The following is an 18,437-nucleotide window of genomic DNA, read 5'->3' as shown; positions in this document are numbered from 1 at the left end:
CCAGCATAACATGTGAAGCCTTAAGAAGGCCTTTCTAGTGGACAAACAGTTCCCGGTTCTTTCACCATTATGAAGCAGTCAAACCATCCAGGACCTGAAGGGACAATGTGGCCCTTACGTTAGATCTTTTCTACCAAAGCAGCTTTCTGCACTTTATGCCTCAGCTGCAGCGGCAAACTGTTAACTACATGATTAATGGTCTCCATTAATGTGCTTACACACTTCTTCTGCAGCCAATAATCTGTAATCCATAAACTGCTTTGTTAGCTGACTGATCGACGCACAATGATGATATTGCAATTGCTGATTGCGCAACAACTACTGTGCTTCTTTAGTCTCAGAAGAGGTGAGAAACTTTCCTTCGTTAACAGTTGCCAGTGTTCACCTGTCTTCTCGGAGGCGTCCATGTTGTTATTGTCACGTGATCAGCGACTAGTCCACTTCCTGCTTAAAGCGTCACAGCACAGCAGTAAAGTTGACTAGTTGACCAGCAGGTGCAACCCCTAGTGTGGTTTAAAAGTAACCTTCCCTTTAAGTTACACAGGATGTACACCAGATTAGTATTTGTTTACACTTTATTGAAAATGAATTGGCTACATTTGGACCAAACCAAAGGCCCTGTTAAGACCTGATACTAACATGCGTCCTGAGCGATCCAATCACAAATGTCCAGCTATAAGTATGTGTGCTCACACATGCCATTAAAACACGTCTCTTTGTGCGTTTCGGGTCACCATTTGAGATCCGATCACAGTTTCGCACAGTTTCCGCATGCAACGATTCTTGCATGTGTGTTCACACCTGTACTTAAAGCTGGCTACTTGTGATCAGATCACTCTGAGTTAATAAAGTGTTTGAGCAGGTCTTCAATCTGGGGATTAGTCTGAAAAGGATAACATATCCCTCTTTGTCAATATGTTGTGCCTCTTTAATAGCTGTAACACAAGTCTGTGTCAAGATAAGTTTATGCCCATACATTTTTTAAACCAGTAAATAAAATTGTCAAAGGAAATGTGAACTTTGGAACTGCGCTACCGGAAGAAAGTCTTCCTCTCTGAGACTAAATGACACAAAGTCTGCAGCAGAAGCTGGCCACTCATCCTCAGTATGAATGTGTGCTCTCATACCATGATGCTAATGCCAAACAACTGATTTATTTTGCTTTTAATATGAAGGTTATTGTCGCTCACAGGAGCCGAGAGAGAGGAAAGAGAACAATAATTTGAATTTTTCTTATTACATCTCAAAACGTCTCTCTCTTCTCTCTTGCTGAGGGTAATAACCGGTTTTTAAGCACTTTTACATTAATGCAAGCATTTTAATATGCTTTTGCTTTAACTGAATGAGCATTAATTGAATTGATTGCTGATATCTGTTTGATGAAAACAAAAATTAATTGCTTTAATGGCCCATGCAAATGACCCTGACTGGCTTTGTATGCTGCCACTCTCTACCTTTCTCTGTCTCTCTCTCTCTCTCTCTCTCTCTCTCTCTCTCTCTCTCTCTCCCTCTCTCTCTCTCTCTCTATTTCTCTCCATCAATCCCTCCATCTCTCTGACCTCCATTGTGCATGTGTATCTGTCCAGGTGAAATCAGCTGTGGAGGGGTTAATGACGCCGGACAGGGAACGGGTGGGTAACTAACTTCTTCATCCACCAGCCAGAGTAACGAGCCTGGGACCGAATATGCAGTGTTAAATATCATTCAGCCCAGCATCTGGTGGAGTCCTAAAAAATAAATCCCTCGAGCAGAGTCGATCGCAGGATTTTAAAGGAACCGCACCAATGACTTGCTCAAGTTCACACAGTTAATCTGACCATATTTGATGGACATAGGGTCATCAGATGTTCCTAAGAGTGTTCACAATGCAAGTGTCTTGTATGGGTCGCTGTCCACTTAATTCAGCTTTGAGCTGAATTAGTTGGAGAAATTAGTTGGTAAGACGATAGGATGATGAAAAAAACAGCATCGTAGATATACTAAGGTCATGAGTCTAATCCATAGACTGTAAATAAAGATGGATGGCTGAACAGCTCCTCAAAATTGAAGCCAAAGCAAATAGAGCTCCCCCTGGTGGCTGGCTGCAGTATAGGTCCATGTTAGTGGATGGGACTTGGGCTAAATTAAAACACTAAAATGCACGTCAAATACATTTTTTTCAAGGATAATTTCAGTGATTTTAGGTAGTTAATCCTCATTAACCCTAACCCTAGTGTCAATTATTCTGATGTTTACTTTAAGTTAGATATTTGAAACTACAGAAACAGGATTAGCTGCAAAGTTGAACTCCTCATCAGGTAAGAAAGCAGCCCTAAATATCTCATTCTAAAGAAAATGGCACTGTTGTCAGTGCCTCATTTTCAAATAATACTGAAAGAAAAAACCTATTCAAGAAAGGTCATTCATAAAATGGAACAAAATCTCATTAAAGCTAAAGATAAGATTGAAATTGATTGATGGCAGACAATTCAGTGTGGAGCTCTGGTGCTGTCTGGTGTCTGGTGTTCCAACAATGTGGTGACTTTTTGCTTGCATTGTGAACACACAGTTACATCTTAGAGAGACAGGAATAAAATGACTGTTATTTTTTTTAACTAACAGGTTATTAATCAATGTATTTTTATCTTTTCTGGAGCCAATTCGAGTGAGTAATCATGGGACATGTAGCATTCTGGAAACAACTGACTGCCTGTCAATCATTTGCTCATAACCAGACGTCCCTGCGTTTCTATACTGGCCGTCAGCTGATGATTGACAGTCAAGGTTCATGTTTTCGTCTAAATGTTTATCAGAACAGCGCGACGTTTCAACCCTCCTCTTCTTCCAATCAAAGCTGCTGAAACCTGCCGCATGTTTTCAAGCCCTGCCTCTGCTAAGTGCTATTAACCAGTGAGAACCGGGGCGGGGGGAGGGGGGAAGATGCCAAAAGAAAGAAAATGCTCAAACCCCTCGTTGAAGTCAGAACTCTTTAATGTTTTAGCTATCAATCAATCTCCCCCTTTAACCTGACAAATTTGCTACTAACGACGTTTAAGTGTCAAAGCAGAAAGGGCGTGAATGGACGCGACAGACAATCAATCAACACAGAACCATTCAGGAAAATTATTTATGCAAGAGTTTATTGTGTGATTGTTGACATAAAAAGGATATTCCTTTTATTAGCGAACGTGCACCAGTCCTGTTAATGTGTATCTTATGATTGTTTTGCTAGATTTCTGTAGGTAAAGACTACAGAAGCGTTGCATTATCAGTATTCGTTCTGGCCTAAATGTTATTTTCAAACCCAAATCTACCGATCGGCATGTAAAGGCAGACTAGAACTGTGTCCAGGTATTCGTTGTTTGCTTGTATTAGAGCGCATAAAGTGTAAATGCTAACCTGTGTATGACTGCTACCAGGCCAAGTGCTCCCTTGCACCATACGTGGTGAGGATGGAGACCCCGGCACACCCGGTTTTCCCGGTCGACCAGGTACACCTTCACAATTTCTGTCTTTCTATTATCTCGCCTTATTTTAAAACACATTTCTATTTGACTGTACATTTATATGCTTAAATTATTTTTCTGTCCTTTTACTCGGCTATTTTGAAAATGCCTGGCTGTTTCGATTAAATATATCTGAAGAATAAATTTAATTTTGCTTAAAAAAATGATTTCAAACTATTTCACAGGAAGAAGTTTGTTACAAACTCTAAAAATAAAACATCACTTTCTGTTGTATTTATAATATAATGCTCAACCTCTTTGCCACTGTCAGGCCCTAAAGGTGAGCCAGGTTTCCCAGGAGGACCTGGACGTCCCGGGTTTGATGGCGCCAAAGGAGAGAGAGGAGACCCCGGTTTTGGAGGCCAGCCAGGACCACAAGGTAACCTGGCGTCTGCCTCTTTGAAGACAAATTACTCAAGTCAGAAGATAACAAGGGTTTTATTTCTTTTGCAGAATAGTTTTTTCCTTCCTGGATTTGTAAATATAATCCATTTAACATATCTGTGTAGGCATCAGTAGTGTATATTCATAGGTGGTTTCAGTTATTTAAATGGTGTATTTATTGATAATATGATATTGTGGTAAAAATAATTCAGCGATGTTTATTGTGGCCTTTATGGCAGATAAGAGCAGATGTAATTTCAAACAGATTACAATAGAAATCAGCATTGTCAGCTTAATGTTTGCAGTTGATACAGTATCATCAAAAACTGTTTAACTGATACTTCAAATAAGGACAATGTTAGAACTCAGTTCAGACGGACTTTATTGATCCACAAGGGTAATTGCTTGGTCACGGTAACACAGTTGCACATAAAAAACACTCTTGAAAACCACCAGTAAAAAGAAAAAGTAATTTTATAACAATGAAAGAAAAATAAAAGATATTGAAATAAACTAAAGTAAGCAACAACCAGAGAGAGATCACGTTTGCATTTGCTATAGAAGAAGTTATATTTCTTAACCCGTTAGAAGTTGAGATCAGATTCAGACTGCAGTGAAGTACACTGTAAAAAGTGTAACATCTTCAGGTCCAGTAGTTAAATAAGTCGAAGTTGAAGTATTGTACTTACTTTCAGTTAATGACTGTCACTTCATTTACCCTTCAGTAATCATCTCCACTGCTTGCTCCACTCCTACCACCTGCAGGTTTCCCTGGACCCAGAGGAGAACCTGGATTTCCAGGTAACCCTGGACAGACCATTGACGGTGCGAGGGGGAAGGATGGTGTCCCCGGGCGTCCTGGAGCCAAAGGCCAACCTGGAGAGGTGCTCGGAGCCACCCCTGGTACTCCAGGACAGGATGGTTTACCTGGACTTCCCGGCGACAAGGGCCAACCCGGAACCTCAGCATCACCTGGATCCCCTGGTGGGTCTGACACTGAGAGCTTCAGAGTGTTATATCCTCAACTCTGCTGGTTAGATAAATTCTTTTGTGATGATTAAAACAGTTTGCAGCTGTAGAACTGGTTATGTAGCAATAGTGACTCCGGCCAACTATGCGAAAGCCAGCAACCTGCGAGGACACCCAGCTGTCACTCAAAGCATCATCTTCCTTATTTATCCTCAACTTTAAGCCTTAATATAATTTAAGCAAGTGCGTTATTTAAAAATGTCCCCTGTACAGTTGTTGTGAATGCAGAAATTAGCTAAAGAGATTATGGAGATTGAGCCTTGTGATAGACTGGCGACCTGTCCAGGGTGTACCCTGCCTCTCGCCTGATGACAGCTGGGATAGGCTCCAGCAGACCCCCGCGACCCTTAACAGGAATAAGCGGGTACAGAAGATGAATGAATGAATGAAAGATTATGGAGAGTGACTCTCTTTGCATCTAGTGGCCATTTGAGGAACTGCAGATTTTGGCTCCTGATCTGTTGTTACAGGTTAAATTAAACTGAATAAAATGAAGAAGTATGAATAATGCCACAGTGTCACACATGCTAGTCATACTGACAATTTAACTCTGTAAAATATCTAACTACAGTAGAATACAAAGCGTATTTACGGGTTGACAGTTGATTGTATTCATGATACAACAACTCATCTCAAAAACTCATATAAAACCCATCAAACTAAACAATTACTGCTAATAAAATAACAAATCAGTTACACCACAACAACAGTTAGAGTTAATAACTCAGGCTTGAATAATGGCTCTGACTCATACAAAAAGGATTTTAGTCATAGTAGTTATATTTGTAGTAGTTACAGTAGCTGCATAATTATCTTTATATGACTACAGATTCTCTCTGCAGAATGTTTTACAGTATTACAGAATTTGACGTTATTTGCACTTGGTTAGATGTACTAGTGTGAGTAGAAGTCACCATAGTATAAAAAAAGACAGCAGCAGTAATGAAAATATATTTTCCTTCGTTCCTCTGTCAGGTTTTGACGGACGTCCTGGTGTTCCTGGAATTAAGGGAGAGCGTGGAGTCGACGGGTCTCCCGGTTTTCCCGGCTCCCCGGGACGTCCAGGTGAACCGGTCGGTGGTATTCCCGGTCCGCCTGGAACTTACGGCAGCAAGGGACTGAGCGGACCACCAGGTGAGAGAGAAGTCACAGCAAACCGGACTTCTGTTCAGGGTTTTATGCTCAATCTAAATATTCTACATTTGAGAATTTTCACCTCTCTACTTGTTTGTTCATCCCTCTATTTCCCCCCCATATTTCTTTCACAATCTTCCATTGACAGATTTCTGTTTTGTTCTTGATGTTTATTTAAACTCAGCATCACCCAAAAGAATGTCTTCTTCTTCTGTTTTGTATTTCTCCTTGTCCTGTTTTTTTTTCCTCCTCATTTCCTCCCTCCACATTACACACCACCACCATCATCTCCATGCATTGGTGTGGGGTCATTCACTATAGGCTGTCAAGGTGAGAAACTCTCTCCCCCCCTCCATCATCCACCCCCCATCTCATCCTTTGCTTCTATCCCTGCGACTTCTAGCTATTCATGCATTAGACTTTTAACCGCTGCCTCCGTCGAAGTGTCTGCTCTACTTGTCATCTACACTGCAAACCAAAGTCCATCTCCATGATTTTGTTAATACTGCACTAACAAACCTTTTGTTCCAGCCCTCCTTTTGTTTCAGTAGGCTTTAAATAAACTTGCAGAGATTGTGCACTCACTGTTTTAGTCATCTTTCATCTGCTTTGAGTGATTATGCAACTGTTTAACCACACAGCACTGTGTGGCTCCCATTTCCAAGAAAGAAATATCATCACTTTGTTAATTTTCAGTGTAACCAAGGCACTAAATTTGCAGCCCTTTCTTCAGATCGCCGTTCTTTATTGAAATACAAAATATACAAGAACACGTGAAACTGGTGCTGAAAGGTACTGCACTGATAACATCCCACTCAAAGACAGACCGAGTATTGCCTTAAGATGGGTATTTTATTTGTGAGACATTGAAAGCATTTCTTCAAGAAATGTTGTCCTATGGTTGATTTATATTTATTTATTTATTTATTTTGCAGCCGGGAACTAACTCTTCTAATTTTTCAGCTGTATGTTTACACTGGATCAGTGGCTGCGTTTACATGGACACTAATATTACACTTATCCAATCTGAATAAATGACTCCAAGTCTTTATCCCAAATTCTGCTGTGTTGTTTTGGTATACTGATATACTGTGAGCTTACAGACACGTGTGTGAGTGTGCGTATGGGATAGGTAAACTGATCCAGAACAATGCCACAGTACCACATTCACTGTATACAGATCAACAAAAGGAAGGGAGGGGGCAGTATTGGTTTGTATGACAACGTTGAAGTCCGGTCGAATCCCTACAGTGGCAAAAAGTAATTAGATTCAAGGACTGGCATACAGTGGCAACAACAAACGGATCAAGGAGATAAAACTATAAGGGGAAGGAGACAATCTATTCTTTTCTTAGTTATCTTGTATTACTAATGTGACTTTTGGACACAATATCAACAGTGTCACAAAGCATGTTTGTTTTCCACCAGAGTATGATAGGTGCAAAGGATGATCAGCTTGTACTGGCTTTCTTCATCAGTAACCACCAGTCAGATTGGTTTGCCCTGATCAGCTCCTAATAACCTTGTAAACACTTCATCTGAATGTTAATCTCTGATTGGAATAAATCCTTTCTTTCTAAGCATATTTGCTCCACATGGGGTAAACATCTAGCGATGAGTTTTCGAAGAGGGATGGAAAAATGGTGGTAAAAAACAAAAAAACAGTTGTTCAAACAAGACATATGTGAAAAGATGAAACAAGTGAAGGTAGTGGTGTTGAAAACCTCTTGGTCATCTTCTTCTTCTGGAATGAATTTAGTGTCTATAAAGTGAAGGGAAATATCTTCTTCTTCTTCTTCTTCTTCTTCTTCTGTTTATTTACAGCAAATTTGATAGTGATTGACGTTCAAGACTTGAAAACACATATGTCTCATCAGATCATTTTATTCAGCGTTCATGTAAACATTGAGGTTGGAATCTCTGAGGAAATAGTGTCCATGTAAACGTGTGGCAGTGCCGGATGTCTCCATTGAATTAACGCTAATAAGTTTGCGTGACAACCAACGTTTTTGTTGCTGTTTAACTTTGTCGCTCATGCTCTGAGTCTAGAGGCTTCTTCTACACTCTTAAAAGACACTTCTTTATTTTCACCACATCCCTGCGTTGCAGTAGATGTGCTGAAAATGGGTTCTGTTTTTAAGAATGTAATCAGTAGTGGTTAGCGTGCTTGGGTGGTCAAACCTTGCTAATTCCGTCTGGAATTGCACTTAAAAACAATGTAACTTTATACTTACGGATTTGTCATAGCAAATCTTTGAAATCCCTGCATACTGTATGTATCTCATCGTGTCTGTATCTGTTCAATCATCTCCAATCTGAGTGCAATTGCAGCTTAATCAAAGCAATGAAACAATGTAAGGGAACGTGTGTGATTACATTGTTATCTGCTGTTTGGCGCGTTGTGTTTTCGTTGTAGTCTGTGTTAAGAGTAGAAATCATTGACAAATTGATTTTGTTTGAATTTCATTAATAAACAAAATGGTTGTGTGCGAGGTAAGTTAATTTACTATAAAAGCGAGGTAAGTATTTCCTTTTCTTGATGTTGTAAGCCTGAATAGGGGACATTTATTTTGATGATATTATCTTTTGCCCCCCTCCCAAAAAAAACTTTTAATATGGAAAATATGCCCAGACTGACTGAATCTATCATCGTCAGGTTACCCTGGTCAGAAAGGAGACAGAGGAGACCCTGGTTTCCCAGGCCCTGCTGGAATGAAAGGTACCCCAGGACTGCCTGGCACTCCTGGGTCACCAGGGCCGAGGGGACCCTCTGGACCTCCAGGACCAGGAACTAGAGACGGGAATCCAGGAATACCAGGAAGAAAGGGTAGGCTGGAAATCTGTTTGAGACTCATTTCTTACTTTTGCTGATGACATCTCTGTACAATCATGAACAATATTTCGATTTTCAATGTCCACAGGTGAAAGAGGTTTCCCAGGATTAATTGGCTTCCCAGGACTACCAGGTCGCCCAGGTACTCCAGGATTTCCTGGACGAAAAGGATTTCCCGGAGACTCTGGAAGAGATGGATATTTTGGGAGACCCGGAAACCCAGGACCAAAAGGTACAGTGTCTGAAGGATAGTCAGTCAGTCCGCAATTAATTAATACTTTAAATACCTGATTTGGGATGACAGCGCTACAAAGATGCACACAGGAGAATGCTGACCTGTAAGTTACATCCATGTGTTTTCACTGTTGTAGGTGACAGAGGACTGCCTGGTCCTCCCGGCCCGCCTTCGTCTTTTCGTCCAAGCATTGGGGAGAAAGGAGACTTTGGAGACTCCGGAAGAAGTGGCATTCCTGGCTTCACTGGACCTAGAGGTAACACTACTTCCTATTGTTTAAGTTTAAATGTACATCATAAGTGTTATTGTCATAATGTAACAGTAAAAATACTCAATGATACAAATTATTCAGGGTGATTATTATTTTATGCGTTTCAGTGTAGTTGAATGTAGAAACAATACTTAACTTTAACTGTATATCAGTTAAATGTGTCAAGTAGCATTAAAATTCCTTAAATAAGGTAATGTCCCTCCGATATCACAGGTGACAAGGGTCTGCCAGGTCTGCCTGGTCGTCAGGGTCTGCCTGGACTTCCCGGTTTTGCCGAGCAAAGTAAAGGACAGCCGGGACAGCCTGGATATCCAGGGCAGCCTGGCCTTCCGGGCTACCCAGGACCGAAGGGAGAATCTGGAATCGTGGGATTCCCGGGCATGTCGGGACCACGGGTAAGAAAACACACATGGACACCAAACACACGCAGCAAGTTCAAATATTAAAAGTTCTGACAACTCATTCAGGGTGATGATGGTGCACTTGGTTTCCCTGGCAACCCTGGAGAGTCTGGTCGCCCTGGTGGAAAAGGTGAGTGCTAATATCACACCATAAAACATCCCTTGACAAATCGATTCTTTACCGAATATGTAATTATTTATCTGGTGAAGAATTATTTAATAACAACATACATCCACTTTTTTTGGTCAGGACAACCTGGAGAATCCTATGGCTATCCTGGAGCACCAGGAGCTAAAGGCCAGCCAGGACAACCAGGCTTCCCAGGTAAGACTCACCATGCTTTGTTATCGCAAATACTAATTTAAAAAAATATATTATTAAAAAGTTGTTGTTTTTTTAACTACTTCGAAGTTTATTTGTCAGCATTTTAAAGAAACATAACTAGGAACAACATCCTGCACCTTTTCAGTCTTACTCATATTTTAGATAATGAATCAATCACTTACCATATTACAAGCATAATACCGCATTTCATCGCCTTTTTAATAGTAAAATGGTTCAGCAAAGAAAATCTAATTGATGTTTTGATGTCCATCACTTTTCCATCATCAGCTATATTTCAGAAGGATGTGTTAAATAACAAATTGTCTTTATTCAGGCGGCCGTGGAAATGATGGCGCCCCTGGGGACAACGGCTTTCCTGGAAGTCCTGGTTTCCCTGGAGCAAAGGGAGGCCCTGGTGAACCAGGGCGGCCTGGAATAATGGGTGACAGACCTAATACATACAGATGAACATGATAAACTTTTCCTTTAAGAGTATGTCAAGCCTTACACATACTGACATTTATTTTGTCTCCTTCTCAGGTTCTCCTGGTTTCCCCGGGCCAAAGGGTCAGGCTGGATTCCCAGGTAGAAGAGGACAAGATGGGTCGCCTGGCTTCCCTGGGGGTCCCGGAGGTCCTGGAGCCAAAGGTTAGAAGAAAAAAAATATGTAATGCACTTTCACTTTATGTTTTCTGATGACTCAATCTACACAATCACAATATTTTGTTTTACCAGGTTTGTCTGGATCGCCTGGTTTGGATGGACTCAATGGCCTTTCTGGAGCCAAAGGTCTCCCTGGAACACCAGGCAAGGACCTCGTTCCACAAACTACCTTTAATGCCTCAAATGACAAAGCCTCTCATGGCTTTGTCAGTCAGTTTATTCATTCACTCATGAATCACTCAAAAGTCTTGGAAGGTGAACATATGTTGAATGTGTTTTTTTGTGTTTGATTGCAGGTGTGAATGTAGGAGGTCGCCCTGGTGAGCCTGGTATTCCAGGGTCAAAGGGCGAGAGAGGTGTCTCCTACCCCGGAGCTCCAGGATTACCAGGTCCAAAGGGAGAGAGAGGAGACTCAGGTGAGCTGGACTTCAAGGAAATTAAAAACCTTCATAAGATAAATAAATAATGAACCCTGGACTGTTTTTTGTATCAGGTGGTCAGGGACTCAGTGGATTCCCTGGTCTGCCGGGACCTCCTGGCCCAACTGTGGGATCAAATATTCCTGGACCTTTGGGAGACCCTGGCCTTCCTGGACTGGATGGAGAATATGGTAAATATATTTCCTCAATTCAGTGTGGTCTTTTTCCTTTCCTCTCCCTTATGTCTCAGAATGGTCTCGTCTCCTCTCTCATCCAGGTTTTCAAGGTCCTCCAGGTCCTCCAGGGCCACCCGGTCCAGGCACAGCCCAAGGAGACAGAGGTGACTCTGGACTCCCAGGTTTCCCGGGCTCGCCCGGCAGGAAGGGAGAATCAGGAATCCCTGGAGGCCCCGGAGTTCCCGGCAGTCCTGGTTTCAAAGGTGAAGTGTAGCTCAAAGAATTTGACATCAGCCAAAAAGACAGATAGGTTTGATTGTTTTTTTTTTCACAAACATGTACTGAAGTAAAACATTTTATTTTTAGGAGAAAGAGGTGATACAGGTTTCAGTGGAGGACCTGGGCTGAAGGGTTACCCCGGTGACCCTGGTTACTTCGGAAGCGAAGGACCCAAGGGATCAAGAGGTAGAAGAATTTTATCAATTGTGATGGACCAGAAAGTGCATCCTCATGTGTGAATTAAATTAATATACTTATACGTTTCTCTCTTGCTTCTTTCACTCTTGCCGTTTCTTAAACCACTCTTTTCCTATTTTCCCGGCTTCCACCTTCATTCTGTATTTTCCTTCCTCATCCCTCACTGCCACCAGGACCTCCTGGTCGTAAGGGTCCTCCTGGAATCACACCACCCGTTCCACCGAGTGACTACAGATTCTTCGGAGAAGCAGGCTTTCCCGGTGAAAGCGGAGGCAGTGGTTTCCCTGGAGAGCCCGGTCAGCCTGGCTCGTCTGGACAACCTGGTGAGTAGAACAAAACCTAAGTAATATATGTATCCTACTTAAATGGATATGTGTTCCTTTAAAAAAAATCCACAGGTTAAATGAGAAGATTGATATGTCTGTGAAGGTCCTCAGTCATCCAGTTCATGGTATATCCAGAAAAAGATAAATCATGCCTGTCACTGTTGAAGGGAAAGCTAAAGGAAGTTACTTTGATAGCTTTAAAGGTATTTAAAGGTAGAATTAGAAACTGGACAGGCATGTATTCGCTGACAACCTGTTTTCCCTTTTGCTTTCAGGCTTTATGCTAAGCTAAGTCTTTAGCTTTATATATGAAAGACATTTATGAAAGCAAGTAAACATTACTGACTTTAACATATTAACATACATATGTTATATATACCCCTACATGATTATTTATGAAGGTCATTATTAAATAAGTGCAGTTAATCTGGTATAGCACCAAGAGAAGAAACACATAAAAAGGGAAAACATGAAAATAAATGGTGAACCTTTTGGTCACACTTGTGTTAAATATATTCTCCTGCTGCAGGTTCTAAGGGTCGTCCTGGTCCCGTGGGTAAACTTGGCAGGACCGGATCTCCTGGTTTGCCTGGACCTGTCGGTGATGGTGGACCTCCTGGTTTCCCTGGACCCACTGGAGAACAAGGTCAGTAGTCACATAGTTACACATTAATAATTAATCATTATGCTTTAAAAAAGATTTGTGTTTTTTATTTTCTGCTACTAATACTGCTAGAACCTGAAAATAACAGCAATAATAGACGCTCGTTTATCTTATAGATCCCTCATTCCTCTACTAACAGCAGTTCTAACTTCTCATCATATATCGTCCTCTTCAGGTGCCCCTGGTGGCGTCGGCCGTCCCGGCCCCCCCGGTAGTGTCGGCCGCGGTCAAAGCATCGGCTACACTCTGGTGAAGCACAGCCAGAACTCCCAGGTTCCCATGTGTCCCCAGGGCATGGCCAAACTGTGGGACGGGTACAGTCTGCTGTTCGTGGAAGGACAGGAGAAAGCACACAACCAAGACCTCGGTACGGAAACACTCATTTTCTCGTTTAGATGTGATAGCTGTTACGTTTGATGCATTAATGGTTTATATCCTCTCTGTCTTTCCAGGCCAGCCAGGATCGTGCCTCCCCAGGTTCAACACCATCCCCTTCCTCTATTGCTCCCCGAACGAGGTCTGCTACTACGCCAGCCGCAACGACAAATCATACTGGCTCTCCACAACAGCGCCCATACCCATGATGCCCGTGGCTGAAGAGCAGATTCAACCTTATATAAGCAGGTAAAAATGCACCCACTTAATACTGCTTCTATCATAAATTAAGATATTTGATTAATTAACTAATTGAATGATTAATTAACTAAACATATGAACAATTCAGGTGTTCAGTGTGCGAAGCGCCATCTATGGCTGTGGCGGTCCACAGTCAGGACTTGACCATCCCCACCTGCCCCCCCGGCTGGAGGAGTCTCTGGATAGGATACTCCTTCCTCATGGTAATTCATAAGCTACTGCTCCAAATTAACAAACGTATAATTTGCTTCAAATCATCATTTAAATTTAGAAAACACTTAAAATGGTTTCCCAGAAGAAGGTTACGAAGGCTGACTGTAATTTGATCCTATCTTATCATAGCAGGCTGCATTAGTCATCCAAAAGTAGAAACAGGAAGAGCTACAATTAGCAGTGGCAAGCATGTGTGCTTGACCTTATTCTTTACTTTTGTTATTTCTGTTTCTCTTTTGGTCCTCTGGATCACTAAGTTCATCAGCCAATCAAAAGTCTCAGTCGTACCTGTTCTGCTTGTAATTCAACACGCGGCATTGCGTGTAAAGCCGCAGACAGTGGTCCAACTAGTCGCCACAAGGAGTAGTCGCCAGCAAAAATTAGGGTCACACCCTTTAGTCCAAAATTAGTCCAAAACCCAAAGAGAGAGAGAAGCCAAAGAATGTCATAAAGTAGCAGCAGGAACCTTTTACAAATCCCTCAAAATAAGAAAAAATATACAACTGTATTAAAAGTAAGTCATCCTCAGACAAAAATCCATGAGATTATTGACCAGTTAAAGATGAATAAACTCTCATATTAAGGGTTTCACAACCGCCAGGGTTGGACAATAACTTCTGTGGCCATTTTCTTATCAATAAAATTTTTATACTAAACAAGTAGTCTAAAGTCTGGGCTCCAATTGTTTTATTTAGCATTTTTCAAAATGTTGCACCAAAACACAACTTCACATTGACTGTAAAGACGTTATGCCACTTATCCACAAAACCTTTTTTTGACCTTTTTTGGATATACCGTCACATTGAGTGTAAATTATATTTAAGGCAGGAAAATTGACATATAAGCATTAAAAAGCAGCACACAACACACTTAGTATACATGTATATATACTGATCTGCCAAATCATTACAACCGCTGACAGGAGAACTGAATAACATTGACCATCTTGTGACAGTTCAGTGTTCTGCTGGGAAACGTTTGGACCATTCATGTGGATGTTACTTAGACATGTAGCACCCACCTAGACCAGATCAGGCACCCCCACCCCATAGCAATGACACTCCTTGATGGCAGCAGCCATCCCCAGCAGGATGCAGCCTGACACAGACACACACACAAAAACACTTTAGGAACAACTAAAAAAACATGAAGAACAGCACAAGGTGTTGACCTGGCCTCCAAATTCACTAGATCCCAAACTGATTGAGTATATGTGGGATGATCCACAGAGGCCCCTCCCCTCAGCCCATAGGACCCAAAGGCTTCCACTAACAACATTCTGTTGCCAGACACTCTTAGGACTCAAGGGAGATCTACACGATATCATAATGTTTTGGCTGATCAGTGTTTATAACTTGTATTTAGGTGCACAGCAGTCAAATATACATTCTTAGCTTTCAACACTCTAATAAAACTAAAAGTGAGCCGTTTAAAGGAACTAAAATTAGACTGTACACTGAACGCAACTAATTCTGGTGTTTATTGGTGCAGTTTCACAACAGAAGCCCTCATTTGAAGGTAAATCATATCCACCAGCAGGAGTAGCCTTAAAGAAACAAATTGAGAAGGTTGGTGATGAAACTCTGAAACTATTCTTCCTCTGCACCACAGCACACAGCAGCTGGCGCTGAGGGTGGCGGTCAGTCTCTCGTGTCTCCGGGCTCCTGTCTGGAGGACTTCCGCGCAACCCCGTTCATCGAGTGTAACGGGGCCAAGGGCACCTGCCACTTCTTCGCCAATGAGTACAGCTTCTGGTTGACTACCGTGGATCCCAACCAGGAGTTTGTCTACTCGCCGTCGCAGGAGACCCTGAAGGGAGGCCAGGAGCGCTCCAGAGTCAGCCGCTGCCAAGTCTGCAGCAAGCTCTTGTAGTAGGTGGAGGATGGCGGTGGATCAGGTGGATCAACATCGGGAGGTGATACACTAATACTTCAATAAAGAAAGAGATGATGTTGGAGGATGAGGTGAAACGCAAGAACACGTGACTGAAAATGAGCCCCTCTCCTGCTTCACTGATGCAGAGTCTTTTATCCCCTTTAGGAACAAATGGCTTATAAAATAAAATGAAAAAAGAAGAGGTAGGAAATGGAAAGAGAAGGGCTCCAGTGTGCTCGCTCTTCTCTCAATTATCACTGACAACTGGTGCTATTGTTTATGGTTTGTGTTTATTTTGTGCCTGTTTTCTCGTTACCGCTTTTGGCAAGAGGAATCATTCTCGGCTACCTCGGAGAGTGGTTTGGAAAGCATCGCGCTGCTTCCGTGCCCTGCTTCCGTGCCCTGCTTTCGATGAGTCCATTCAGACACAGCGGTGGTTTACACGTGCCCTCTGAACTGGTTTAACTGCAGCAGACTCCTGGTTCAAACTACCACTTTTAGGGAAATGGCTTCTTGTTCTGATGTTTTTATGTCATGGTGTTACATTAAACACACACTGGCGATTTTGCATGTTTTACATGAATAGTTGACCGAACGATTAAGATGTGAGACTCTCTAGAGGTGAAAATGCATCATGTATACATTGCATTGTTTTGGTGCATTTAAAACAGCAACATCCATGATCTAATGTGTACGTGAAGATTCTCAATCATCCAGGTATATCCCAAAATAAAGCTAAAACAAGGCATGTGGACTTTTTTTGAAGATGTTATAAGTGGCCTCTTCAGTTCTAAATGACTGACGGGGAGTTTCGATTTTTATTAAGGTACAGATGTGGATGGTGCCAGCCTGAAACTCACATGACTAGGGTCTGTCTTTGTGGACAGATGTCAAGATTGTGTTGTAAGAGGCTGCCACATTCCCTGCTCAGAGATGGGTTTTCCAATTTACATATATGGCTTCTTTTACACCTCTTTCAAACCTTTCAAACAAAAACAAAAAGCATCCCTTGGCCGTTAGCAGACTCTAATTGTGTGCACCACCCACAGATGTTCCTAATGTACGCCTTAATACCTTGCCAGTCATTTAGAACTGAAGAACACACTTGGATGCAGCGTCGTCACATAAACCCGACAAGTCCTCTTATCCCCTTGTTAAAAAGTCAGTATTTGAAATCTGATCCTGTGCCTGCATCGGTGAAACCTTTAACAATCAAGACAGAAAGACGGTGACTAAAAGATCTGAGTCACTGTGGCGTCCAAGTATTAGCAGTTTTTGGATTAGTCCTGATAACATACCTGAACAAAAAGTCAACAAACAAACTTGGTAAAAGTTCGGCAACAATATCTTCTACTCACAAACATGCGCAACTACCTTATCGGTCCTCCATGTTTCATACGTGTCACATTTCACGAAGTAACTCCTTGGTGCTACAGTTCCCTCACGTTCTTAATGAATCTGCATCTCAGAAAACCAAACCAGCACTTTTCCTCAAATAGAATCTCTGTAACAGCTATGAATAATAATAAATGACTGATATTGCACTGATGTGAACTCATATGGGTTAGAACAGTAAACAGAGGGCACATTTCTCTATTTCCACTGTCGCAGAATTTCATGATGACCAAACTAGTATTCTTAAATCATACTTTTTCTTAACAAAAAAATGCATAATTCACCCTAAAACAAACCATACACTGATAGATTGTTAATTATTGCTGTACATAGTGCTTACTGTATTTCCCAGCAAAATATGTTAGAGCGAAGATTAGCGCCTTATTGTTTTTTTTGTTTTTTTTTTCAGCCTGTGTCTTTTCACTGTCCTCGGACGAGAGCGCATCTTCTAGCTTGATAAATATGACCAAATTGATCATTTTTTTTTACATTAAGTTTGTTTTGAACTTCGATCCTTGGACAGTGAAAACTACTGCATGACCTGTAACCACTATGACTGCTGCGTTTAGCACGTCTCTCTGCTGGTAGCCCTGCCTTTATTAATAATTGTCCCGTTTTATTTTTATTTTCCTTTCCATTTTTTTTTTTTGTATCTGTTTTTTGTAATCTAGATTGTAATTATTTTACATACTATCCCCTGGTTTATATTTTCTGAGTTGGGAGGGAATGGGAAGATAACAATGTGTACAATAAATTTTATGGAGAAAAAGAATATGCCTTTAGGATGTTTTTATATGAAAAATATATTCACCACTGATGAGTTAACAGATTTTTATTGTCTGTTTGGACTTCACCTCATGTTCAGAGCCAAATGAAACGACATGCTGTAAGTGCCTGGAGTGACAGAAAAGAAATGCAGTCTTCCTCAAAGAGGAGCGTAACAATTAAGAATGGTTAAAGTTGTCTGTTACCGTAATGTGTATTTCTGTGCTCACACATTTTGAAATAAAGTTTGAAAACTTACTGAGGCATGGGTCATTCTTTTCTTGTTGCCTGTTAGCACATATCAGATGGAAGGAAATGGATCATACATACCAATCAAGAATCAAGCAATAAATATACAGTGCCACTGAATTTTTTTACTATTCTACCTAAAAATGACTCAAAAACTCAGCAGACTGTGACAAAGTTTTAAACAAAAAGGGGCACTGGAGAACACCTGCATCTCATTACATTGATTGGAAATACTTCTGAACAGATGGACTTGAATTTGCCTTGAAATTAACTAGCAAGAGGTGCACTTACTTTTGCACCTCACAGATATGTAATATTGGCTCATTTTACTGCATAAACAAACACACAAGCAGAATATTGAAGCAGAATAAGCTGTTTCATTTGTTTGACAGTATTCTCTCTCGTCTATACTTCTGGCTTTTATGGCTCACTATTGTGACAAGGTTTTTTTTTTTAAGAATAAAAAGACGTAAAGGAAATAT

General features: G+C 41.3%; 1 protein-coding gene across 3 annotated transcripts in view; it reads left to right on the top strand.

Moving 5' to 3' along the window:
• Positions 1-17,964, top strand: part of col4a6 (collagen, type IV, alpha 6) — a 114,119-nt gene extending 96,155 nt beyond the window's left edge. For 2 of the 3 annotated variants that reach the window (XM_084544849.1, XM_084544847.1), the window contains 24 exons: positions 1,587-1,631; positions 3,399-3,470; positions 3,757-3,864; positions 4,635-4,853; positions 5,874-6,032; positions 8,689-8,859; positions 8,954-9,097; positions 9,237-9,356; positions 9,585-9,766; positions 9,839-9,902; positions 10,023-10,097; positions 10,432-10,539; positions 10,638-10,745; positions 10,833-10,904; positions 11,057-11,176; positions 11,254-11,370; positions 11,457-11,618; positions 11,722-11,820; positions 12,006-12,155; positions 12,688-12,804; positions 12,998-13,189; positions 13,275-13,446; positions 13,547-13,661; positions 15,283-17,964. In XM_084544849.1, the coding sequence (XP_084400975.1) occupies positions 1,587-1,631; positions 3,399-3,470; positions 3,757-3,864; positions 4,635-4,853; positions 5,874-6,032; positions 8,689-8,859; positions 8,954-9,097; positions 9,237-9,356; positions 9,585-9,766; positions 9,839-9,902; positions 10,023-10,097; positions 10,432-10,539; positions 10,638-10,745; positions 10,833-10,904; positions 11,057-11,176; positions 11,254-11,370; positions 11,457-11,618; positions 11,722-11,820; positions 12,006-12,155; positions 12,688-12,804; positions 12,998-13,189; positions 13,275-13,446; positions 13,547-13,661; positions 15,283-15,543 (3,152 nt within the window). In that variant the 3' untranslated portion in view covers positions 15,544-17,964. The remainder of the gene's footprint in view (positions 1-1,586; positions 1,632-3,398; positions 3,471-3,756; positions 3,865-4,634; positions 4,854-5,873; positions 6,033-8,688; positions 8,860-8,953; positions 9,098-9,236; positions 9,357-9,584; positions 9,767-9,838; positions 9,903-10,022; positions 10,098-10,431; positions 10,540-10,637; positions 10,746-10,832; positions 10,905-11,056; positions 11,177-11,253; positions 11,371-11,456; positions 11,619-11,721; positions 11,821-12,005; positions 12,156-12,687; positions 12,805-12,997; positions 13,190-13,274; positions 13,447-13,546; positions 13,662-15,282) is intronic. The other variant, XM_084544848.1, reaches the window with a different exon arrangement.
• The last annotated feature ends 473 nt before the right edge of the window (positions 17,965-18,437 follow it).

This window comes from Chelon labrosus (assembly GCF_963514085.1).
Source record: "Chelon labrosus genome assembly, chromosome: 1".
NCBI classification, from domain to species: Eukaryota; Metazoa; Chordata; class Actinopteri; order Mugiliformes; family Mugilidae; genus Chelon; species Chelon labrosus.
This window is presented reverse-complemented; position numbering and strand designations above follow the sequence as displayed.